The following is a 26,803-nucleotide window of genomic DNA, read 5'->3' on the forward strand; positions in this document are numbered from 1 at the left end:
CATCTGAGCTGTGCCAAGACACATGGTCATGATTACAGAGAAGAACAGTGGGCTAAGCACGCACCCTTAAGGTGCACCTGTTTTGATTGTTAGGGAAGAGGAGATTTAATTTATGATCTGCACTGATGATGAGGAAGTCAAGGATCCAGTTGCAAAGGGAAGAACGAGGTGCAGGTTTTGAAACCTGTTGATTAGGGGTTGATGGTTCTGATCACTAAGCTGTAATCAATAAGCAGCAGCCTGCTGGAGGTATTGCTGTTGTCCAGGTGGTCCAAGGCTGAGTGGACAGCCAGTGAGATTGCACGTGCTGTAGACCTGTGGTGTAGGCAAACTGCAGTGGGTCCACATCCTTGCTCCTGCCAGTTGGTTGGCACAGGTTTTCTGTGCCTTGTCAGGTACACCATTGGGGCCTGACGCCTTGAGAAGGTTCACCCTTTAGAAGGATGCTCTGATGTCAGCCTCGAAGGCAGGTATCACAGGGTCACCAGATGCTGCAGGGATACTCAGAGGTGTGGTTTTTTCTTTCTTTCAAAGTGTACATAAAAGGGATTGAGCTCATTGGGGAGTGAAGTATCACAGCCATTTATGTTAGATTTCACCTTATAGAAAGATGGTGTTGGGAATAGAGCTTACCTGAGTGGGGAGGGAGGGGAAGGATATCCAACAGACAGTCACTCTGGCTGGCTCTCTCATAACTCCTACTGGTTGGCATATGCAGCACTAGGCTGGGCAGCCATCTTGGGCAGGAATTGACACTCAAGCAGAGGGAGAAACTAAGGTTTAAAATCAATCCACTTAATTTTTTTTAAAAAAAAACATTTAATTTTTCTGTTCCTCTGTCTGAAAACAATGTCCCAAGTAAACTCGTGAGCACCTTTATTCTACATCAAGTTATGTAGATGAGAGAGAGATGACAAAATGTATTTCTGTAATATGAGACTATACCTTGAAATCCTTCCTGCCAGGAAAAATGTATTGTCCAGTACTGATTTTATGTCCTGCAGACATCTGCTCTGAAAGCTACATTAATTTCTCTGCACATTGTCCTGCTGTATTTGGGAATGAACCAGAGCAACTTAGGTTAGTCAATTTCTAATCAATAGCAGTAGTGTATCTGGGTTGATCTTAGTGTTAAAGGTTACTTTTCTTTCTAATAACCTATACTGGAAGTATGGACAAGTGTCAGATTACCTGCAGGAGTCCAATAACAAGCTTAATAGTTAAGTTTACATCTGGAAAACCATCAACTGGGTGACAAACCACTGTAAGCGCCCAAAGAATAGTAATGCAGAAAGAACAAGGGAAAAAAAAATTCCTGTAATAATATTTGGAAAAGACCACACAGGGCTCCTATTAAAAGAGAAACAGTCTTTCTTCCTCCCACAGATGCTGCCTGACCAGCTGAGTATTTCCAGCATTTTATTTAAATTTCTATTTCAGGTTTCCAACATTTGCGATTGTTAGCTTTTCAACTGGAAGATAACCATTCTAATTAGAACTCTCTGAAATACACAGAACTCAGCAAATTTAGAACTTCATAAATACCTATTGTTTAATAATATCCATAATTTTTTCTTCATTCAGTGTGAAAACGCCATTAGCTTTCCCAAATGACCTCAAAGAACTTAATAGACCTTAAAACCAATGCTTTACATAGAACAACTCCTGGTATACTGCTGAACCATAAACAGAGGCAGGGTTTTGTGATCCTAGCCAATGGGACATGAATGGGGCCAGAGGAAGACAGGAAGCCAACTCGAGCTCTTTCTCCTGGTCATTAATCCTGTGACAGTAAGAAAGTGTGCAAATGGATACAAGGACAAGATCTATGACGTCCATCGCAACAGATTAACTGCTTGAAATTCTGGATTATCTAAGGTAGTTTCAAACTGCAGGCTTTTGTGTTTTGCTACATCCCAGGAAAGAGTCAATCAGAAAAGCAATACTGGTTTCCCCCGCCATCCGAAGGTAGAGCGTTCCTATGAAACACTTTGTAAGCTAGAGTGTCGTAAAACAAAGAAGCAGTTACCATTTATATGGGAAAAATTTGTGAGCATTCGCAGACCCAAAAATAACCTACCAAATCATGCCAAATAACACATAAAACCTAAAATAACAGTAACATAGTAAAAGCAGGAATGATATGATAAATACCCAGCCTATATAAAGTAGAAAAACTTCTCTAAAATCATTGCCTGCACTGTTCTCCGTAGCGAAAATCTCATGCAAGCGCTCTCGGCAAAAATACTCTCTCCAGTAACCTTTAAGCTATGAAGCTGCCAAATCATTCTAAATAACACATAAAAATACACAGCCTATATAAAGTAGAAATAATGTATGTACAGTGTAGTATCACTTACCGGAATTGGGAAGTCAGCGCCGAGCACACTGATGATGGTGTGTTAGGCTGAATCGTCAGAGGTTGGGGCGGTACAGTGGTCCCCAACCTCCAGGCCAGCGAACGATACCGATCTGCAAAGCATGCAGGGGTACAGCTGTGGCCGGGACGCACCCAGCACATCTTTAAGAAAAAAGCTGAAATAAACAAGCTAATTAATTAGGTGCTGCCCGGCACGTAATTAATTAGCTTGTTTATTTCGGCTTTTTTTCTTAAAGATGTGCTGGGTGCGTCCCAGCTACCGCTGCATTCTCTGCGAATCCGTATCTGTCCGCAACCCGGAGGTTGGGGTGGTGGGACACTGAAGTGTCGTCTGTTTCCATCAGGGCAGGCAGGTCATCTTCTTCTATGTCTGCCTGCCTCGACGTCGAAAGTCAAGGTTCGTCATCTGCTGTGGCTGATGCGGAAGGCTTGAAAAACAACAGTATGCTTGACTGCTAGCCTCGCGCATTTTTCTATCATACAGTTCTTTGTAAGCACTCAAACCATCTTGCAAATATGCCCTAAACCTACATACCCTTTCAAAATTAAAGTCGTACTTCTCTGCAATAATTGCAGCGAAAATCTCACGCAGTTGCTTCACGTTCAGTTCCTGTACGACTTCACTTTCGGTCCTTTCGTTACTGCATTCAGTTTCAATTGTTATCCTTTCCTTTTCCAATTGCATCAGCTCTTCATCTATCAGTTCTTGGTCATGGGATGCCAAAACCTCTTCAACATCACCTTCATCAACTTCCACAAGCCAAACTCACTTTGTCCTTATTTCGTTCACCATGATCGAAACGCTTAATTATGTCTAGTTTTACGTTAAGTGTAACACCCATACAAGCTCTTTTAGGCTTTTCCGATACCTTAGAACTCATCTTGCTAACGGCTGCTCACAGGCATGTGTTTAAGCAATGCCGGGTGGAATGCAATTCCGGGGGAGGAGCGGCTGCTTGGGGCGTGTGCTGCCTTCTTTTGCGCGCTGCCTTGTTTCCGCGCGCTGCCTTTTTCCGCGCGCTGCCTTTTTCCGCGCGCTGCCTTTTTCCGCGCGCTGCCTTTTTCCGCGCGCTGCCTTTTTCCGCGCGCTGCCTTTTTCCGCGCGCTGCCTTTTTCCGCGCGCTGCCTTTTTCGCGCGCTGCCTTTTTTCATAAGTGAAAACACCTTCTGTTAGCGAAAACAGGTAACTAATGTAGGTCTTTTGTAACAGTGAGGTTTCGTAAAGTGAACGTTTGAAAAGCGGGGGACACCTGTAGTGGAGGAAAAAATTGGTTAAAGGAACCAACTGCACACTATACTTCCAAAAGGGCAGTGACTTTAATATAGTCTCACACAAATAAAAGTGCTACAAGTTTCTGATTCCTACTTGTCAGATCAATCTATTTCCATTTTGTTAAAATAAAATCTTCATTGTGTGCACAGATGCTCATGGAAGAGTGTGATAGCTGAGGATAAATATAAGGAACTATTGTCTCAAAAACATTTCAAGATATTTCCATAAATAAATGGAACTCTTATCCTATGCCATCGTTCATATTTTTATATGGGAATATAGGATGCTAACAGATTTGATAGAGGTGTACGAAATTATGTGGAACATAGATAGGGTCAATGCAAGCAGCTTTTTTCCCACTGAGATTGGGGGGTGGGGGGAGACTAGAACTAGAGGTCATAGATTAAATGTGAAAATTTAAGGGGAACATGTTCACTCACAGAATGAAGGGTGTAGAACTCGCTGCCAGCAAAAGTGGTGGATGTGGGTTCACTTTCAACATTAAAGAGAAATTTGGATAGGTACATGGATTGGAGGGGTATGGAGGGAATCGGTCAAGGGTGCAGACTAAGCAGAATAATAGATTGTCATGGATTAGATGGGCCAAAGGGTCTGGTTCTGTGCTGTAGTGTTCCATTAATCTATAAAAAGTATCAAATAAACAAGTGATAGAAACATTTCAAAAAGCACCATTTTCAATTGGAGAAGGAAAGTTTAAAACAGATCAGCAGGTACATTAAAACAGGAGAATGGAGAAAGGTACTGAGATATTGGGAGCAGCTGTCTGGTTGGAAAAGACACGCAATATTCTGCAGACACATATACAAGTAACTGAGAAATTTAAAAACAGTTGCCATTTGGCATTCTTAGCCCGACTGTTACCTAGGAATGATTTGGAAGATGATCCAACAGGGTCCCTGTGTCCATTTCGTAAAGGTGGTGGTGGAGGAGGGGGTGCAGGAGTCCGCATTGGAGGTGGTGGTGGCTTGCCTCGATGTGAAGGGTCTGAAGAGGGCGTCCTATAGGGTGGCAGCGGGGGAGGGGCTTCTCGGGCTCCGTTCCGCATTGCAGGGGGTGGTGGTGGGGGAGCTGTGGAATACAAAATTAAACACATTGTTCTGTCTGGTGCCAAATAAGGAAATGCATCATGATTAAATATAAAAAAGCTTGTTAACTATATAAAAGAACAAAGGAAAAAGTGAGAAAGAGTACACACACACACACACAGAATTCTGAAGATGCTGGAAATTCAAGCAACACACATCAAAGTTGCTGGTGAACACAGCAGGCCAGACAGCATCTCTAGGAAGAGGTACAGTTGACGTTTCAGGCCGAGACCCTTCGTCAGGACTAACTGAAAGAAGAGCTAGTAAGAGATTTGAAAGAGTTAACCTTATTAGATTTGGTGGTGGTCACTGTGGACAAAAGATAAAGATTAAAGTCAAAATACAAATTTGACAAGATACATCAATTTGGTCTTAAAATCTATCAAAGTAAAATGCTGTCCCATTTGTGCTTCCCTTCAGATAATCTGCACAGGGCAGATCATCAATAAAACCAAGTACATGATATTATGCTCTCATCAAGATTCAAGTTTATCACATGTACATCAAAACATACAGTGAATGTGTTGTTTGCATTAGAAACCAACACACCTGATCATGTGCTGGAGACAGCTGAAAGTGTCACCATACATTCCAGAGCCAACATAACATGCCCACAATGCTCAGAACAACAGCAGAGCAAGCCTATTCCGCCCTCTCACCCATACACATACAGTACTCTAATCCCAAGACAGTCCATCTTCATTAGCCTCCAGTGAACTCAGATTTGGATGTGGACATGCAGACATTGGGCCTTTGACTACCCCCTCTCACAGACCTGGAGCTCCGGCTGATAGGCCTCAACTTCCAGACTTTTCATTCGGCCCGATCACCAGACCTTGAACTCCAGACTCGCTGTTGATGGGACCCCCAAACACTAGGCTTCAAGCTCCAGTCTCACCAATTCATGAATCCAGAGGTCATTGTACCTCACTCTTCCTGTCCGTAAAGTAACAACTCGCTGACCCTAGCCCAGTTTAGGGGGAGTACGTTAGCCTTCGTCAACAATGGTCTGTCAGTCGGCACTCAGTATTGCCATCTCCAAGTTTTTTCAAACAAGTGTAACTGCTTGTGGATATGACCTGCAAGGTCAACATCCTGTAGTTACTGCTGGATTATTACTGCTGAAGAATGGGACAGAGCAAGTTCTGATTGATGCAGACATATAGGGCCCTGCTTAACAAGAGCTTATTAAAAAGAAATCCTTGTGCCCAAAGCCATTCTTCTCGCCTCATCAAGATTATTCTCCTGAATAATACAGGTTGAAAAGTTTGAGGTAGTTTGCTTTCTGAATAACCTACAGAAATCTTATGATCCAAACAGCTTTGAGGGAAAAAAAAAGTCCAGAAAAGCCAGGCACAGAGACCTAGGATACTCTAATAGGAACATCAAAAAGGGTTGATTTTTTAAAAAAAGGATTATTATTACTAGTGCCCTGCTACTTGGGACAGATCAGAGCTAAATCCAACGCCATCTACTGAAAGACTGCTAAACATGTTAAAAAGTCTAGAGATGTTTGAAAAAAAAAGAAAAAATTGCATTTATATTGTAGCTTTCATGGCCATTTCAGGTCATCCATAGTTCTAAACAGCTAACAAGATAGTTACAAAGTGTTGCAATGTAGGAGATTCAGCAGTTCATTTGATCATTTCAAGCTCCCGCAAACCATGTGATAGTGTCCAGATGATCTGTTTTAGTAATGTTTACTGAGAGACGAACATCAGCCAGGAGAGTGGAGCAATGCCCCTTGTTTTTCTTTAAAATAGTTCCCACAAAATCATTGAAAGATAGTGCCTCAGTTGAATATTTCAACTGAAAAATAGAGTCACCTACAAGACAGCACCACCACAGAGCAGCACTAGAACATCCACTGACAGCTATTCTGTACTTTAAGTCGAATAAACATTGTCATCATCGGTCACAATTAAATCACAATATTAAAGCAGTAACAATCTAATTACGTGGGATGATTGATAAGTTTGTGGCCTAAGGTAGGAGATGAGTTATTAACTTCAAACTTTTTGCATTTTCGCTCAAAGAGTTGAACTGCATGTGCATGCAACGAGAGCTGTATAACTCATCCCCTTCTACCTTAGGCCATGAACTTATCAATCACCGATCTGTGGACACTTTCTGGAGGTCCAAGATCCGTATGCTCCACGACTGCTGGATTAAGTGTGTAAATGTAGGAGGGGACTACGTTGAAAAATAAATTTGCAAGGTTTTCTAAAATTGACTCCTTCGACCTTAGGCCATGGATTTATCAATCACCCCTCATACTGCATGCTATATATTGCACTTAAATTAACTCTATACTGTATATGATATACTCAAATCTGATTTTTTTTAAAAAAGGCCTGAAGGTTATGGAAATACTAGTATTTTTGGTCTTGTGGCATGAAGACGACAATGAGAATCATTGTCAAAGGTATCCGTTCTGCTTGCCTTCCATTGTGTTCCTAACATTCACGATGGCTCAAAAAGCAGCAAACAAATGACACAAGGGTCAAGGTTGAGTTCTTGAAAATCTCTATATGTCAAAAGTAATACACTTTTCCCCCCATTCAATTGAACTCAGGATGTTTCAGGTAAGGCCAACATATACTGCCCTTGCAGAGGCGCTTGACCATTCGTAGAGTCACAAAGTTATAGAGCACGGAAACAAGCTCTTCAACTCAAACTTGATCATGCTGCCCAAGGTGCCATCCTGAGCTAGTCCCATTGGTCTGCATTTGGCTAACATTTCTCTAAATCTTTCCTATCCATGAACCTGCCTAAGTGCCCAGAGCTCCCTGGAAGTAGTCAAGAAGGCAAACTTGGTTGTTTTCTCTGGTGGTGGAGGCTGACAAGAGGTTTACAGGATGAGAGGCACAGAAAGAGTAGACAGCCGATATCTTATCCCCAGGGGGTACACACTGAAGGTGAGAGGGAGCAAGTTCAAATGAGATATGCAGGGCAGTTCCCCCCCCCTCCCCCCAACACACACACAGAGCCTGGAATATACTGCCAAGGTGGTGATGGAGGTAAATATGATAGTGGCATTCAAGATGCTTTTAGATAGGCATGTGAATATGTAGGAAATAGAAGGATATTGTGTAACAAAAGGAATTAGTTTATTGGGCGTAGGATTGCTGAATTTAATTAATTCTGCACAACATTGTAGGACAAAGAGCCTGTCCAATGTTCTTTTAACATATTTTAATTGCATCCGTCTCTACCACATACACTGGCAACTTGCTCTAAAACCCCACCACACAATGTGGAAAAACTTGCCTCACATCTCCTTTAAAACTTTCCCCACTCACCTTAAACATTTGAGGGCATTTAAAGAGCTAATGACATGAGATGATTCTGCAGTCACTGTAGGTCAGACCAAAGATGTTGTTTTCACCCCCCCAACCCCCCCACCCCCATGGTCAAGATAACTAAGAATCTGCTGAGCTACTCCAGCATTTTAGTGAGTGTTACACCAAATGTTGCTTTTCCAAATTTAAGACTATTAACTGAATTTAAGTTCTTTAGTTGCTATGGTGGAATTTGAACTTGGGTGTCTGAACTATTATCCCACACCTCAATTTAATGACCAATAATTTAAGCAGAGTGCATCTCCATACCCTTTCAACATTACAACCAACCCAAGTCACTCAAAATTAAAATACAAAAATTATTCTTAATTTGAAAGCTACTTTTCAACTTCAAAATATGCAAGTACGAAGTATCTGAATGGTAATGATCAAAACTTCCTTGATAATGTATTTTTGTTATATCTTTGTTGTAAAATTTGTTCTCCTATGGAAAGAGAAAGGGGAGATGAACCATTAAAACGAAGGAAAAAGGATATTTCATTCATGTCAGCTTAGTTATGGGGAAGTGACAAGCCTATCACCAGGGCCAAAATTACACAGGCTTTATGTAGGAGCAGATGAAGGACAGTCAGCATGAAAATGAAAGACTGACATCTGTCAGATCTGTTGGACTTTCTGGATACTGTCATTAACACGGCATGGATTCTGGGAATATTTATATATGGGCTTTCAGGTGATATTAACTGAGATTTTGCACAAGAGATTGTAGCTAAAGTAAAGTGGACCCAATTAGAAGGAACATTCTGATATATTATCCGAACAACAATTCACAACTCACTTTTTCAAGTAAGTCTCTCTAACTGTAAGTGCACATACTGCGAACAGCCTGAATGGATACTGCAGTTTTTCTATTGTTTCTTAAAAAAGACATAACCAAAAATCTGGTCAAGGATCCTTTTAGCAATCTTTATTTTCTTGGATCACAAGAGGAAATAACAATATATGTAAATTATCTTACTCTTGCATAGCAATCCAACAAAAGACATGCAAGAAAATTATTGCTGTTTTATTTATTTGGCTTGGACAAAGCCCAAAACTCTTTGAAAGGCTCCCCACAAACAGCCATCAGGAGCAACAATCTGATGCACAGCAAGGTGGCACCTAAGAATAAACTACTTCTCAGTTGCGATTGGCAACAATTTTAAAATATTTTTTCCTATTGCTATAGGCATCATCTGTGCCTCAAAGCCTGCTCCACCACTCAATAAAATCATGGTTGATCAGATTATCTCAACTCTACATTCCTGCATATTCGTTAGATCTTTCATTCCTTGACCTTGCTGCTCATTAAGAATTTTTCTGGCTCTTCCTTTAAGATATTCAAAAACTACTTTCATTGCCCTTTGAGGAAGCAGGTTGATTTCAGTGGCTAGATGTCCTATTCTGGTGACAAGGCTGTTCTGTGTCTCAAAATAAGTTTCCCAAAGGAAACTACAAATTCATTGCAAAGGACATTTTTGTTTAGGTATCATGTTAAAATCAAAGTTGCTATACTTATTCTGTCATTTTTTTTAATGACATCATAATGTTAAAAGCCCTTACCTCCATCTTTCAGTTCATCTTGGAAGACAATTTTCTTTTTAATGTAATGGAGAACTTCAATGTTCATCAATAATGACAGCTTGGTAGCAACGCCAGGCGAGTCCTGAAGGACAGTCACCAACTGCTGCAAACCCAAGATAAGAGGTAGCACTACCTCAATCTACCCATGGCAAATGCACAAGTCCTTATAAAGAAAAAGTTTCATTTCAGATCCAGTACATCTTCATGGAACTACAACTGTGCTTAAAAAAAATTACAGACTCAGACCAACTTGGACAGTTCAAACTAGCTCAAACCATGGAGCACTGTGAATCATCAACAGCAGCAATGTACACTATCATATTCTGTAGCCACAAGCACAAGAGATTTAGCAAATGCTGGAAATCCAGAGCAAGGCCTGGCATTTCTCTAACACTACCATTACAAACAGACTAAGGAATTGCCCTGGTTCAATGAGTACAAAAGTGGATGCTGGTAAAAGCACACGGATTTTCTAAAAATGAGGTGCTAGAAGGAAGGTGCAACACAGGGCTACATGCATGCAACATATATTCAACCTTACAACCAGTATATCAAATTAAATATCTGCAGTTCTGTCACAGCTAATTATGAATGGTGGTAGGCAATTAAAATTGCTAACTGGAGGTAGCTCCAGACATAACCCTATCCTCAATAATGGAAGCACACACCATACAAGTGCCAAAGGGTGAAGCATTCACAGCCAGACTCAAGACAGAAATTCTATTATGACAATCCATTTGTGCTTCAAGATCTCCATCAGCATGTAAGCCAGTCTTCAGCTAATTCAATTCATCCCATGTGACATCAAGAGTAACTGAGAACATTGGTTATACCAAAGATTGAAGCTACAGTACTGAAGACCTGAACTCCAGAACCCACTGTGCCATGCTGCTCCAGTAGTTACAAAAAAAATGGCACCGACCTACAACGTGGAAAATTGACTAGATATGCCTGGTACACAGAATGCAGGATAAATATATTCTAGTTAATGATTACCAAGACAACCTACGCTCAAAGTAATGGAAGGTTTCATCAATACTAATATATAGTACTTACCCATTAATAAATTGCTCGCCAATGCAGAGATCGAGTTTCATCAGTATCACTCTAGTCTTGACTTCATCTACTCCTGAGCCCAAACAAGCCGAATTGCAGAGGTGAAATGACACATCAAGGAAGTGGGTGATCAAACGTGACACCAAGAAGCTTTGATAAAAGTCAGCTGGCATAAGGTGAAAATATTCCAATGACTGGAGTCCAATCAACACATAGGAAGATAGTTGTGGTTTTTGAAGGTCATTCTAGCCCCAGGACATTACTACAAACATACCAGGTAATAATAATCACTAAAAAGAGAGCCTAAACAGCCACTATTGATATGCCACGAAAAATAGTGTCATTCACCAAAGTCCTGCAAACAACAGTGGCCAGAAATTCAAAAGGGTCAACCACAAAATTGCAATAGCCACAAGACATACCCAAGACTGATATCCTGTAGCAAGTGACTCAATTCCTGACACACTAAACTTTTCTGCAATTTATAAAGGCATAATTCAGAGGCTTGTTGGAAAATTGCACTTGCCCAAATAAGTATAGATCCAACAACACTAGAGCAGCATGACACATTGATAATTAAGCAACACACACAAAATGCTGGTGGAACGCAGCAGGCCAGACAGCATCCATAGGAAGCACAGTCGATGTTTTGGGCCGAGACCCTTCATCAGGACTAACTGAAAAAAGAGATAGTAAGAGATTTGAAAGGGGGAGGGGAGATCCAAAATGATAGGAGAAGATGGGGGGGGAAGGAGAAGAGATAGAGCTAAGAGCTGGAATGCTCCCATCCCATGATCCTCTCCCTTCTCCAGCCTTGTATCCCTTTTGCCAATAAACTTTCCAGCTCTTGGCTCCATCCCTCCCCCTCCTGTCTTCTCCCTTCATTTCAGATCTCCCCCTCCCACTTTCAAATCTCTTACTATCTCTTCTTTCAGTTAGTCCTGACAAAGGGTCTCGGCCCGAAACGTCGACTGTGCTTCCTCCTATGGATGCTGTCTGGCCTGCTGCGTTCACCAGCATTTTGTGTATGTTGCTTGAATTTCTAGTATCTGCATATTTCCTTGTGTTTACATTGATAATTAAGCTTACTTATCTGGTGTGCCATTGACTAATCTAAACTTTAAACCTGTACATCATCTGCACAAAGGCTGTAATGTGTATAATCTAAAAACGCAGTGCAATTATTTACACAGGTCATTCCAACACCACTTTCAACTGTCAACCACTCCCACCAAGGTGGCAAGGGCTTCATGGAATACCTGCATCTGCAGATTCTTCTACAAGTCACAAACCAATATCATTGTGCTAAACTTGGGAACTGACTCCCTAACAACATTGTTGGCATCACTTCACCAGAAGGACTGCAACAGATTAAGGTGGCAGCTCACCATCACCTTTAAAGGTATTTAAAGATAGGAAACAATTGATGGCTTTGCCCGCAATTGGCAGATCTTGAACTATGGATAAATAACAATCACAGCTCCTGACACAAGTTAAAGCATTTCACCGGCCAGTATTAGCTGCCTGCAAAACAAGACAACTTCTCTTATAGAGTGCTGGAAATGGATAAAATATATATTCCAATCTGAATCTATATTGCCCATGACCACATGCAGCATTTTTTGGCTTTATAACAGTTAATCAATTGATCAGCATCAAGAATTCAATTTGAAATTTTCACACATTCATGAAGGAAAAGACCATTTTTTAAAACCAGTCAACATCAAGCTAGCTCCTTTTAAGCTGCAGCCAACAATTTTACAGATTACCAGTGTGTTTCATTACCAAGCATCATCTATTCTCACTGAATTTGATGTTCTTACCTGCTCCTCGATTTGGAGGATCCCTGGCAGGTGGTGGTGGTCTGTTCTGGGAGGGTGATGGAGATGGTGGAGGAGGTGCAGCTCCCCGCAATTGTCCAGCTGACTTCCGCGATAATGAATTGTGTCTCTGCGGCAATTCCGGGGCAGCCTCGCTCCCAGGACTAGAAGGGCCATTATGCACAAAGGGAGGTTGCCTGTAGGGTGGAGGAGGGGGTGGCAAAGGTTGGGTCTGAATATTACTGAGCCGTGGATTAATTGGTGATGGTGGAGGTTTGACAGAAGGAGGGGCAGGAGGGCCATCTCTATTGCCAGGTGCCTTTTGACCTGGCGTAGGAGGCAAAGGCTTTTCTCTGTTGTACGGTCCACTGGAATGAGTTCGGCTGCTATGCACAGGTGGTGGAGGTGGATTTGCACGTCTTCCAATTGGAGGAGGTGGTGGCGGTGCTGATGCGCTATGCCTTACACCACCAGCACTACTGGGGCGGGATGAGCTGGTAAGATCTGGTAATGAAGGTCGGTGAACTCTTGGCAGCTCTGGTGGAGAGGTTTTACTTTGTGAATCAGAATCATCACTGTAGCGGTTGCTACTAGGTGGAGGTCGAGGAGCAGCTGACCTTGAGCCAGGTGGATTTAGTGCTATTTTACTAGATGAAGAATCTGAAAATTGAAACAAAGGGCAATATTTTAAAGCTATATTCTAGCCTCCTTAAGTTTATTTAGTAACTCAAATGACCCAAGATTAAATGTCAGAGTGAGATCTCAGTTAGGCAGCAACAGGAGAGCTGCATGTTAGAATGGAAGATTATTCAGATCTTGAATTGTTATCTGTTACCGTCCAACTTAAAGTGCATGTATATGGCTTAAGATAAACACAGGATCAAAAATAATTTTAATAATCACCATCAAGCCCATTGGGAGAAATCAATTGGACACAGATGCATCCATATATTTTGGAACTTGCCCTCCATGAAATAAATATTAGGTACAACATAAGGAATAACCCCTCCCCTTCCTTTAATGATACCCAGGCTCCTTTCATGATTATTTGACAGGTCCAGCGGGGCATCATTTAAAAGATGACAGCTTTAACAATGGAGATTTTGCAAAAGGTACTGGATTAGTACATGAGCCTTAGATCTCTGGAGATAGATTTGAACCCACAATTTTACATAAACCACTTTATAGAAAATGATTCAACTCAAAATTTCATGCCGCCTCCACAACTTTTGAGACCACACAAAATCATTAGAATAAAGGAAAATTGAAAACAATTCATTCAAAATAAAATCCTTCACAGTATCTATTTTAAATTTGTTGATCTTTTTCTTTGCAGCAGCTGAAAATCGAAAGCACTTCATTTGCGTCATCATGCTGCTAACCTTTACCCAGCTCTAGAGCTGTGATTGCCAGAAAACCGAACACCAATCACATCAAGTGCACATATACAATCTACAATTACAGAAATAATTAACTCATTTCACATGGTTGATGAAAAGCTGAACTGCTTCAAGTAAAAGGCTGCTACACCTCCCACTTACACAGGATGTTAGTTATGTAGTTATGCCACGACTGTGGGCGATGAAGGTTTAATGCAAAGTGGTAATGAAACAGAATACAAAAACTGTTGTACATTTTTAATACTGTAACACATCCAGAAAAATCTTATGGAAAACTGAAAATCTTATTAAAGATCAGATTAGAAAAAAATGCCTCAGGACTCAGCTGCTGATGTGCTGGTTTAGATCCAAAACTGATTGCACCTAAGAATCTTCACAAATCAGTATAAGGGCCTGTGAAAATGCATAAGTACACAGCAAGTAAAACAACATCCTTGAAAGGAGACGAGATCATCTTTCAGAGATGCTGTTCTGCACACCACTGTTGTAACTTGTGGTTATTTGAGTTACTGTCACCTTCCTGTCAGCTTGAACCACGTCGACTTTGGCCATTTTCCTCTGACCTCTCTCATTATTAAGGCATTTTTGCCCACAGAACCGCTGCTCACTGAATGTTATTAATTTTGCTATTCTCTGCAAGCTCTAGAGATTGTTGGGTGTGAAAATCCCAGGAGATCTGAGATATGCAAACCACCCCATCTAGCACCAACAATTATTCCTCAGAGAAAGTCACTTCGATCACATTTCTTCCCCATTCTGATGTTTGGTCTGAACAACAACATAACCTTCTGACCATATTTGCATGAGTTTATGTATTGAGTAGCTACCATATGATTGGCTGGCTAACGATATGCTTGGTTGTACCTAATAAAACGAGCACTGCGTGTATGTGTTGAGTATAATCAGGCATACCCAAAAAAAAACCCACAACTGGTCTTAAAGACTTTACACTTCCAAATTCCTCACTGGAGTTCAAGATGGAGTCACATTATGCATACTACAATAAGATATAACTTCCATTTATAAATCATCTTCAAAGTACTTTTTATAATCTTTTCATTAGAACAAAAGCCCATTTTACCCTGCAAAAACCCACAAAAGTATTAGCAACCTAATGACTACTTTATCAGTTTTGATTTAGAATGAATAATTATAAATATTGGATGGCGCAGTGGAACAGCTAGTAGCACCACTGTCTTTCAGTGTCAGAGACCTGGGTTTAACCCAGTTCTTGTCTATTTTGTGGAGTACGAGTAGTCTCCGTAACTGTGTATACAGTCCCCTCTCATAACCTAAAGATGTGCGGGTTGGTAGGTTAAAAAACCATTATATATTGCCTCTAATGAAGCTACATGGTAGGATCTGGAAGGAGTTGAAAAGCACATAAGGTAAATACAAAAGTGGAACCAGTTTGGTTGTTGCAGACTCAAAGGGCTGAAGGCCCTGTTCCATCGTATCACTCTTGCGATGACTGGTAACCCAATAGACAAGAAAAAACCTGAATGGTTATTATTCAAATAGTACCAGGTCCACTCAAAAAAAAATCTCCTTTTTTTAAAAATATAAGCATCTTCTTCAACAGCATCACAATCTTTCAATAGTGACTCAACTATACAAAAATCTGGTCTTGATTAGACTTAATCCTGGCAATTTTGTTTACTGCTCAGTTTAGTACCATACCATGCCATAAAGCAGTGAAACCTCTCATTTAAACTCTCCCACTTTTGCATATTAGAATAACTTAATCAAAATACCTTGACCGTTAACATGAATTTTGCTCCTCCACAGGTAAATCCTAACCTACTAAGTACCACCAGTAATACAAGTCAGTTTTAGTGAGATGGCAGCGCACATGGCAATGGCCACGGCCACAGCCTCAGTGGCTTCTCCGGGCCCAACCATAGTTGTAATTGTTTATACTTTACACCTTTTTGACGATCACAAGACCCTGCTGGACATTAAGAACATCAAGTTCTGCAGGTCTACCCCATCAGCAAGTTGCCCAATAGCGATGGAGCTGTGTACCATGTTGTTGTCTGGACTTGTGGCATATCATTGTTGTGCCAAGGTAGTGTGTGATGCAAGTGATTGTACTGGGTGTTTTTATTGTGATCGTAAGACCCTGTTGGACATTAGTAATGTAGAATACTGCCAGTCTGGTTCACTGGCAAGAGTGACGGAAGGGGAGCTGCGTTGCCTGGGTTGTTGCACAGACCAGGCCCTTATGCCGCAATGTCACCTACTGCAGCCACCCAGGATACGAGACACTAGAGACTGTGCGGCAGAGATCAGAGGCTTGTGTGGGCACACTGAAATTTGTACTGGGTTGGAGACCAGTCCCTCCTGTCGGTGCTACCTACAGTAACGTCCCATGCACTATCTACAAGCCATGCACTCAGACTTGGGCAGTATTATTTTTTTAGTGAATGTTTTTTGTTATCGCAACTATATGTACTATTACTGTATGCACTATGTGCTGTTAGTACTGTGTTTTGCACCTTGTTGTTTGGCTGTATTCATGTATGATTGAATGACAATTAAACTTGAACAATTACTTAAAAGGAACCAATATCCATACACAACTGCAGCAAACACCTACTTAACCCTAAAAAAAAGGGAGCTCACACAAAGTACCTGAGTTGTCCCTGTGCGCAATAGGCCGAAGCTTAGGGACTCCACCCTGAAATAAACCACCCATTGGACCTGGACCACCGGATGCTGACCCAGAACCAGGTCCTCCACCACCACCTCCTCCTTTAAGACCTTCAGAAAAGAAACAAAAAGACATCAAGTAAACAGTATGCAAATTCACCCTTTTGTGGATTCAGTGATACACAAAGATCTGGTGTACAAATGAAAACTGTTTAAGCATAAATCAGCAAAAAAATTAACACAGAATTACTCAGTATCAGTACCTTGACACATTACAAACAAACCCTTAATTAAGTTAACTCACTTTGCTGGTTTTCCCCATCTTCAGATTTCTGAACAGCCCATAGTACAATGCTCATACCTTCCTTCTCCTTCCGGTAAGATGGCAACACATGTGGTTGGTTTTATGATCACAAGACACTGCTGGTCATCAAGATCAAGTACTGTAGATCTACTATATGCGTTACTCCCATCTTATATGTGCTATATGTGTCCTGTGCTGTGTATGACCATTGGTACAGTGTTTTGCATCTTGGCCCCAGAGAAATACTTTCGTTTCCCTGCATTAACGTCTGGCTGAATGACAATTAAACTTGATATTGATACATTACTTTTAGGTTACCATGGTGAAAGAAAAATTTCTAGTCCAGATGGTTCAAGTGCTGAAGTTGCAAATGAAATGGGGATGCAGAATGCATATTGGATTATAGAATTTTGATGTGCTGTAGTTCATAAGCTTTACAGATGGAAGTTTGGCTTGAACTGTAACAGAATAATTGAGCCTGAATCCAATTAAAAGTATGGATGATAATTTCAGAAGTAAATCAGTTAAAAAAAGAATTGTTGACAAGGGGTGGAGCTAGAGATAGTGATATTATCAGTAACAATTTATAGTAGAAATACGTATCAATAAGGCTAGGAAATAGAATAATGTTACATAGGTATATTAGGTGCCATAAGTTATATCCTTTCCAATGCTCAACTCCAGGAAATAGTGATTTACAGAGTACTGGACAACAAAATCACTGACATGATAAAATCAAAGGAGACATCTTAAACACAATGTGATAAATCATTGATTGTGCAACATTTATAAAATCTACACCTTTAGTGCAATCTGGTTTGTTGTAAATGCACCATTTAATTTGTGTGACATTGCATTTAGTAGTATGCAAGGTCAATTCTGCTCAGCTCCAACAGAATTTAAGCCGTTTTTGTAAAATTCTTGGAAGACCCCAAAACATTTGGATAATTTAAAGCAAATATATTGGTAATGAAAGATGGCATTTTCAAGGCTCAAAGAAAATGCAAAGTGACAAAGTGGAAAACTAATGAAGAAAGGCTGGAGTACATTATTTTTCAGGGTACTTGAAGCAGAATACATTTCATTTTGCATTGCAGAGTTGCATTATAGATGAACAATTTTGGTAGTGAATTTTTACACAGTATATTTTATTAAAAGTGATTCTTTAACCCTATTGAACGAAAATGATATTTGATAGTGGAAACAATTCCATAAATTTTGTAATTGCCAAATTCACAGGGACAAGTTCAATTTGTATTTCTCTTGGTCAGCAGCAGTTACGACATACAAATTGTAACATTAATTCAGGTTTAGGGTAGCCACATTAAGCAGCAAATTCCACAACATTCTTTTAAACGTCAAGAAGGGCAAGGAAATCTGAACAGTGGCTGAAAATTGGAATTGGAATTATCACTTCAAATTTCAAGTGTTCTGTCCTGTATGAATTGCAGCAATGCTGGGAGCAACATGTGCAATACAATTACAAACTATGAGGAAATGATTGCTCTTTTGCCAAGTTTGCAGTTGGTACAAAGACGGCTGGAGGGGCAGGCAGTGTTGAGGAAATGGGGAGCAAATTCAGAAATCAGAGTTGCAGAGGTACTTGTGTAGGATTTCCTAAAGGTTAACTTACAGTTGAGTTAGTAGTAAGGAAGGCAAATGCAATGTTAGTACTGATTTCAAAAGAACCAAAATATAAAAGGATGTACTGCTGAGGCTGTAGTAGGAGAGACAAGAACCAGAAAGCACAGTCTTAGAATAGAAGGGCATCCCTTTAGAACAGTGATAAGGAGAAATTTCTTTAGCCAGCCTAGTGAATCTGTGGAATTCATTGCCATAGACTGCTGCTGAGGCCAAATCATTGGGTAGAATTAAAGCAGAGGTTGATAAGTTCTTGATTAGTAAGCACATCAAAGGTCACAGGGAGAAGGCAGGAGAATGGGGTTGAGAAATCAGCCATGACTGAATGGTAGAACAGACTCAATCAGTCAAATAGCCAAATTCTGCTCCTATGTCTAATGAAACCATGAACAATACCTTATTCCTTTTCTTTGTACTATTTATTTTAAAATCTATAGCAATTTTTATGTCTGTGCTGTAGTGCTGCTGCAAAATATATAAAACACATCTCTTAAAACAGCGATAATAAACCTGACTAATATAATATGGTACTTTGCATCTCTAGTAAGGTACTTTTAATTCTTCGTTTCAGACAGTCATTACAAAGAAGAAGAAAGCATCAGTACTTTAGACAACTCAACATGCTCCCTTCACAGCAGGTCTTAAATTTGAAAACAGAATCAACTATAACGGTACTACTGGAGATTCCACCCCCCCCCCCCCCCCCCCAGCATCAGGAACTCACCATTACCACTTAATGAAATCCTAGTAATATCGCAGCTGGTTACACTTGCTACTTACCTTCAAGATTTGGGGCACTTCTGTCATTAACATTGGTCACTTTTCGAAGTTTGGCTCCCTTTGTGATATCAGATAAGAGTGCCCCTCGATTACGGTGCTCCTCTCTGCTCAATTTTGGTGTACTTGCCTGTTGAAAAAGATTAAAAGTAACTGAAAGTATAAGTATGTTGCTTTATACGCCATATATTAATGACTTGGATGAGGGAACCACATCAACTCCTGCCTGAGAAGCAACTTGGATCTGTTCTAATTTCCCTACAGTCACAACAGTTCAAAAGCAGATGCCATTTCAATGGCTCTTCACTCAACCCTGGAACATCTAGACAGTGAAGATTCATACATCAGGATGCTCTTCACTGAATTCAGCTCAATATTCAATACTATCATCCCCTCAAAACTAATTAATAAATTTCAAGACCTAGGGCTCAAAACCTCCTTGTGCAACTGGATCCTGGTCTTCCTTACCTCTGGACCCCAGTCAGTTCAGATTGGCAATATTTCCTTCACAATTGCCATCAGCACAGGTGGACCACAAGGCTGTGTGCTTAGCCCCCTGCTCTACTCACTTTATACTGGTAATAGTGAGGCTAAGCACAACTCCAATGCCATATTTAAGTTTGCTGTTGACACCAATATCGTTGGACAAATCAAAGGTAATGATGAATCAGCATATAGCAGAGAGATTGAAAATCTGGCTGAGTGGTGCCACAACAACTTTTCACTCAATGTCAGCATAACCAGAGGTTCATGAGCCAGTCTTCATTGGAGGACCAGAGGTGGAGACTGTCAGAAACTTTAAACTCCCCAGTGTTATCATTTCAAAGGACCTGTCTCAGGTTCCACACGTCATCTAAAACTTCAACAAACACCTATAAAGATGTGTGGTGGAGAGTATCATGAACTGGTTGCATCATGGCCTAGTATGGAAACCCCAATGCCCTTGAATGGAATATGCTACAACAAGTAGTGGATAGGTGCCAGTCCATCATGGGTAAAGCACTCCCCCACCAATGAGCACATCTACATGGAGTGCTGTTGCAGGAAAGCAGCATCCATTATCAAGGACCCCCTCTATCCAGATCATGCTCTCTTCTCACTGCTGCCATCAGAGAGGAGGTATGGGAGTTTCAAGACGCACACTACCAGGTTCAGGAACAGTTATTACCCTCAACAATCAGGCTCTTGAATCAAAGGGGATAACTTCACTCCCAATTTTACTCACTCCATCATTGACCTGTTCCCACACCTATGGACTCACTCTCAAGGACTCTTCATTTCATGCTCTCGATATTTATTGCTTATATATTATCTTTCTCATTGAAGTTGCAGTTTGATGTATTATGCACATTGGTGTTTTTCCATCTTGGATGTCTCTCATTGATTCTATTATTTCTTTGTATTTAATGTGAACACATGCAATAAAATCAATACAGGTGTCCCCCACTTTTCGAACGTTCGCTTTACGAAACCTCACTGTTACGAAAGACCTACATTAGTACCCTGTTTTTGCTTTCAGAAGGTGTTTTCACTGTTACGAAGAAAGGCAGCGCGTGATAAAAAATCAGTGCGCGATAAAAGGCAGCACGTGCCCCGAGCAGCCGCTCTCCCCCGGATTCAGAACGGCATTGCTTAAACACATTGCATTGAGCAGCTGTTAGCAAAATGAGTTCTAAGGTATCGGAAAAGCCTAAAAGAGCTTGTAAGGGTATCACACTTAGCGTAAAACTAGATATAATTAAGCGTTTCGATCGTGGTGAACGAAGCAAGGACAAAGTGAGTTTGGCTTGTGGAAGCTGACGAACATGATGTTGAGGTTTTGGCATCCCATGACCAAGAACTAACAGATGAAAAGCTGATGCAATTGGAAGAGGAAAGGTTAACAATCGAAACCGAATGCAGTAGCGAAAGTAAAGCAACTGCTTGAGATTGTCGCTGCAATGATAAAGTACGACTTTAATTTTGAAAGTGTACGTAGGTTTAGGGGATATTTGCAGGATGGTTTGAGTGCTTACAAAGAACTGTATGATAGAAAAATGCCCGCGGCTCAGCAGTCAAGCAAGCCTTCCACATCAGCCACAGCAGACGACGAACCTCGACCTTCGACATCGAGGTAGGCAGTCATAGGAGAAGATGAGCTGCCTGCCCTGATTGATGATGAGATGACACCCCCATGTCCCACCACCCCAACCCCCAGACCCCGGAAAGATACTGTACCGATTTGCGGAGAATGCAGCGGTAGCCGGGAGACACACAACACATCTTTAAGAAAAAAGCCGAAATAAACATGCTAATTAATTAGGTGCCGCCTAGCGCATAATTGTCAGCCCAGATCAGAGGCGATGCAATTGGCAATCGCCTCTGATCTGCGCCGACATTTACATGCCCGGCAGCACCTAATTAATTAGCATGTTTATTTCGGCATTTTTCTTAAAGATGTGTTGTGTGCCTCCCGGCTACCGCTGCATTCTTCACGGCAATGTATCGGGTCGGCGGCCCAGAGGGTGGGGGCCACTGCACCACCCAACCTGCAACGACTCAGTCTACCACACTATCATCAGTGTGCTCGGCGCTGTTTTCCCAATTCCGGTAAGTGATACTACACTGTACATACATTATTTCTACTTTATATAGGCTGTGTATTTTTACGTGTTATTTGGTATGATTTGGCAGCTTCATAGTTTAAAGGTTACTGGAGAGCGCGTTTATGCCGAGAGCGCTTGCGTGAGATTTTCGCTACGGAGATCTGTGCAGGCAATCGTTGTAGAGAAGTATTCCTACTTTATATAAGCTGTGTATTTATCAAATCATTCCTGCTTTTACTATATGTTACTGTTATTTTAGGTTTTATGTGTTATTTGGCATGATTTGGTAGGTTATTTTTGGGTCTGCGAACGCTCAAAAATTTTCCCATAAAAATAAATGGTAATTGTTTCTTCGCTTTACGACATTCTGGCTTACGAACCGTGTCATAGGAACGCTCTACCTTCGGATAGCGGAGGAAACCTGTATCAAGAACATGAGGTGAAGAGTCCTTTGGTTGTGGCAACAGTTCAGTGTTGGGGTGAATGAAGAGAGCTTGAGGGGTACTCCTGAAGTTCTGATGAAGGGTCTCAGCCCAAAACATCAACAGTTTGTTCCACTAGATAGATATTGCTTGACTTGCAGAGTTCCTGCAGCATTTTGTGTGTGTTGCTCAAGACTTCCCACATCTACAGCATCTCGTGTTTAAATAATCAGCATAAATTTCAAAGTAGGGAGAGACCTAACTCGATAAAGAGAAAATAAGTTAAGGATAATGCAAAATATGTAATTTATGCAGTTTCCCAAAAGGATCTGGCAAAATGCCACATAGAGAATGTGAACTCAAGCCTGCACAGCAAACAGAAGTAACCAGCTTCAAGAGAGTACAGATAAAGGATTCAGATAATAGAAGGTAGGAAGTATCAAGGAAGTTCATTATTTAGCTATTCTACTTTGGAATGGAATATTTTTAAAAATGTAAATCTAAAAGGGAGGGGAGTACTAATCAATCTGGATAATGCAGCAAGAAGTTACAATATGATACCAGTAAGTACATTAAGAAAATAACAATCTGATTGTCTTTTCAGACAACAAATTTGCAATTTAAAGAAAAGCAGTTTAATAAAGCCATTGAATAAAAAACAAGCAATAATACATACTGCTACAAGATATCTATATACTACTAAAACTCTCATGCTCTGTTTGTGACCTCCAATTAGCGCAAACGGTGCATTACAGCGGCACTTTCTTTTGGCTAAATCGAATTAAAATGCACTAACTTACAGAATGCAGGCAAAGTTCAGGGGTACATATTCGAATAAAATTGCTCATTCGCCAAAATAAACAAGCTCCCTTTTAACCCGAGACCTGATCGGCCATCATGGAAATCAGGACGCGACAGCCCGACGCATGCGCACGGCCAGCCTCAGCAGCGACACCTACCGGAGCAAAAGGGCAGGGCAGCTCTATTTCGAGGGATCACATTCTGCTAATCACCATCAGCGTGTGCAGGATTGGGACAGATCTAACTGCCACCCATCAATAAGAGATAATTAAATCTTATTGTAATGACATACTTCAAGACACCCATAAAACCCTTTGCTGCAGTCAAAAGACAGTGGTGACTATATCAAGTCCATTTAGGAGAGCGCCAGCCACATCATCAAGAATAATCAGCATCCTTTGGTGTTACTGCTTTGTATCTTCTATCCAGCATTAGGATTAAAAAAAGGTCAGCCTAATTATGCCACATGGAAAGGGAAGGGGGACATTGTGGTCAAGAGATGACGCCAAACATCGTCGGGAAGTGGCAAGGAAAGGGAGAGAACAAGAATCGGATGAGGCCAGGGCCGCACGACTCCAGGATCAAAGAGTCAGGACAAAAAAAAAGATGAGAGAAGAAGAGACAGAGGAGGAGAGGCAAACGTGTCTCCAGGGTCAGAGACAAACAACAAACAGCAGAAGAGATGAAGAGACGAGAGATGAAAGGGCTGCATGTCTCCAGAATGACAACGAGAGGCACAAAGGTGACAGAGCAACACTCACAACATGCTGGAGGAACTCAGCAGGTCGGGCATCATCCATGGAAATGATCAGTCAATGTTTCGGGCCAGAACCCTTCGTCAGGACTGAAGAGGGAGGAGGCAGAGGCCCTATAAAAGAGGTGGGGGGAGGGTGGGAAGAAGGCTGGTAGGTGCCAGGTGAAAAACCAGTAAGGGGAAAGATAAAGGGATGGGGGAGGGGAGGCATGGAGGGGATAGGCAGGAAAGGTGAAGAAGGAATAGGGGAAAACACAATGGGTAGAAGGAGGCGGAACCATGAGGGAGGTGATCGGCAGCTGGAGGAGGGGGCAGAGTGAAACAGGGATGGGGGAAGGGAGGGGGAGGGAATTACCAGAAGTTGGAGAATTCAGTGTTCATGCCCAGGGGTTGGAGACTACCCAGATGGTATACGAGGTATTGCTCCTCCACCCTGAGTTTAGCCTCATCCTGGCAATAGAGGAGGCCATGTATGGACATATCTGAATGGGAATATGAAATGGAGTTGAAGTGGGTGGCAACCAGGAGATCCTGTCTGTTGTGGCAGACAGACCGGAAGTGCTCGATGAAGCGGTCCCCCAATCTGCGTCGGGTTTCACCGATGTAGAGGTGGCCGCACTGGGAGCACCGGATGCAACAGATGACCCCAACAGACTCACAAGTGAGGTGTTGCCTCACCTGGAAGGACTGTTTGGGGCCCTGAATGGTGGCAAAAGAGGAGGTGTAGAGACAGATGTAGCACTTACGCTTACAAGGGTAAGTGCCGGGTGGGAGATCCGTGTGGACCAGGGAGTTGCGGAGGGAGCGATCCCTGCTGAAAGTGGAGAGGGGTGGAGAGGGAAAGACGTGTTTAGCGGTGGGGTCCTGTTGAAGGTGGCGGAGGTTGCGGAGGATAATGTGCTGGATCCAGAGACTGGTGGGGTGGTAGGTGAGGACAAGGGGAACTCTGTCCCTGTTGTGGTGACAGGAGGATGGGGTGAGGGCCAAAGTGCGGGAAATGGAGGAGATGCGGGTGAGGGCATCATTGATGACGGCAGAAGGGAAACCATGATCCTTAAAGAAAGAGGACACTTGAGATGTTCTGGATGGCAGATAAGCCAGAAATGATGCCACCAAAAGTGTCCTTCGTTAAACAAGAAGGAGCTATATTTGCTTTGCTACATGTCGTTCTTCTTTAATAAACTGAGGTTTACTACCAGTTTCCAAAGCAAAGCGATACCAATAGCATTCAGGAAAATTTAATGTTCATTCTGGTCACATCAAACTGCACTACCCTTCTCTCAAAGGGTGCCCCAACAGGTCACCCCGTTGTCTAGTAATTCTTTTAAAATTAAAATTCTCTGAGTACAGAACTACCATTTTAATTACACTAAAATGCTTTAATGTTTATAAGATCACACCCAAAATACAATGTACAATTCTTGGTGCTGCATCATGAAAAGGAACTAGTGGCTCTGGAAAAGGTACAGAAACAATTTAAGGATGTGAACAGAAATATGAAGTTATACCCAACAGACATGGAAGAACAATCTTGCTCCTTTTGTTCCCCCAAGTTATTAGAAGTTTACTATCAGGGTGGGAGAGGGGTGGAATTTAATTTATGAGACTTATTTATTTGCTTGTGAACAAAATGAAAGGTTAAATAATTCAATTTACAACAGCCGCGCAGAAACAGTGAACTCATGAAAGACCATGAAAGAGAACAAGGTCAAGGCTTATCCTGCTAAGAGTTAGACAGGAGGCCGCTCAAGTAAATCAAACACTGACGCAAACTGGTTGGGCTGAATGGCTTCACTCGCTTCGGTATTAATCTGCAAAAACATTGATGATCCCCTAAACTAGGAACCCTTGATTAATGGTAGGGGACCATGCTATAAAAAAGGTTAGGAACTCCTGTCCTAAACCGTCACAGACAATGGCTTTTCCTTACCTGATTAAGGGATGAGGGTGGAGGTGGTGCAGCAGGTGGAGGTGGGGGTGGCGGAGGTATCGGCATATTTTCCCACTACCTGCTGCTTCAATCTCTGCTGTATTTCACACAGTGTTCTTGGTCATTCATAAACCTGAAAAAATATGCAAATATTTAGCAATTTTTGACTGAATTTCTTTTATACTGCCTTTTAAATGATACAACAGAATTCCTTGTTCATTCCCTCAATTTTCATCATCTTTCTCAGGAAACACAAGCATACAATCATATACAAGATGTACAACTGTGCTTAAGCTTCTCATTCATAACTATTCTACATGCATCAACCAATACAGGCGTCCCCCGCTTTTCAAATGTTCGCTTTACGACACCTCGCTGTTACGAAAGACCTACATTAGTTACCTATTTACGCTAACAGGTGTTTTCACTGTTACGAAAAAAGGCAGCGTGTGAAAAAAGACCGCACGAGAAAAGGCAGCCAAGCTCCTCCCCTGGAACTGCATTCTAGCCGACATTGCTTAAACACGCGCCTGTGAGCATCTGTGCTTTATGTTGATTTATTTTGAGCATCCGTTAGCAAGATGAGTTCTAAGGTATCGGAAAAGCCTAAAAGAGCTTGTAAGGGTGTTACACAGCGTAAAACTAGACATAATTAAGCGTTTCGATCGTGGTGAACAAAGTAAGGACAAAGTGAGTTTGGCTTGTGGAAGTTGACGAAGATGATGTTGGAGAGGTTTTGGCATCCCATGACCAAGAATTTATAAATAAAGAGCTGATGCAATTGGAAGAGGAAAGGACAACAATTGAAACCGAATGCAGAAGCGAACAGACCGAAAGTGAAGTCGTCCAGGAACTGAACGTGAAGCAACTGCGTGAGATTTTCGCTGCAATTGACAATGCCGCAATGATTACATAGAAACATAGAAACATAGAAAATAGGTGCAGGAGTAGGCCATTCGGCCCTTCGAGCCTGCACC

The 26,803-nt window shown here is 41.6% G+C and overlaps 1 protein-coding gene across 4 annotated transcripts in view; it reads right to left on the minus strand.

Moving 5' to 3' along the window:
- Positions 1–26,803, minus strand: part of wipf2b (WAS/WASL interacting protein family, member 2b) — a 70,976-nt gene that overhangs the window by 7,061 nt on the left and 37,112 nt on the right. For all 4 annotated transcript variants that reach the window (XM_063037639.1, XM_063037637.1, XM_063037638.1 and 1 more), the window contains exons 2-6: positions 25,827–25,959; positions 19,338–19,464; positions 16,595–16,723; positions 12,564–13,220; positions 4,536–4,742 (exon numbers count right to left, since the gene is read on the minus strand). In XM_063037639.1, coding sequence (XP_062893709.1) covers positions 4,536–4,742; positions 12,564–13,220; positions 16,595–16,723; positions 19,338–19,464; positions 25,827–25,892 — 1,186 coding nt within the window. In that variant the 5' untranslated portion in view covers positions 25,893–25,959. The remainder of the gene's footprint in view (positions 1–4,535; positions 4,743–12,563; positions 13,221–16,594; positions 16,724–19,337; positions 19,465–25,826; positions 25,960–26,803) is intronic.

This window comes from Mobula hypostoma, chromosome X1 (genome assembly GCF_963921235.1).
Source record: "Mobula hypostoma chromosome X1, sMobHyp1.1, whole genome shotgun sequence".
NCBI lineage: Eukaryota > Metazoa > Chordata > Chondrichthyes > Myliobatiformes > Myliobatidae > Mobula > Mobula hypostoma.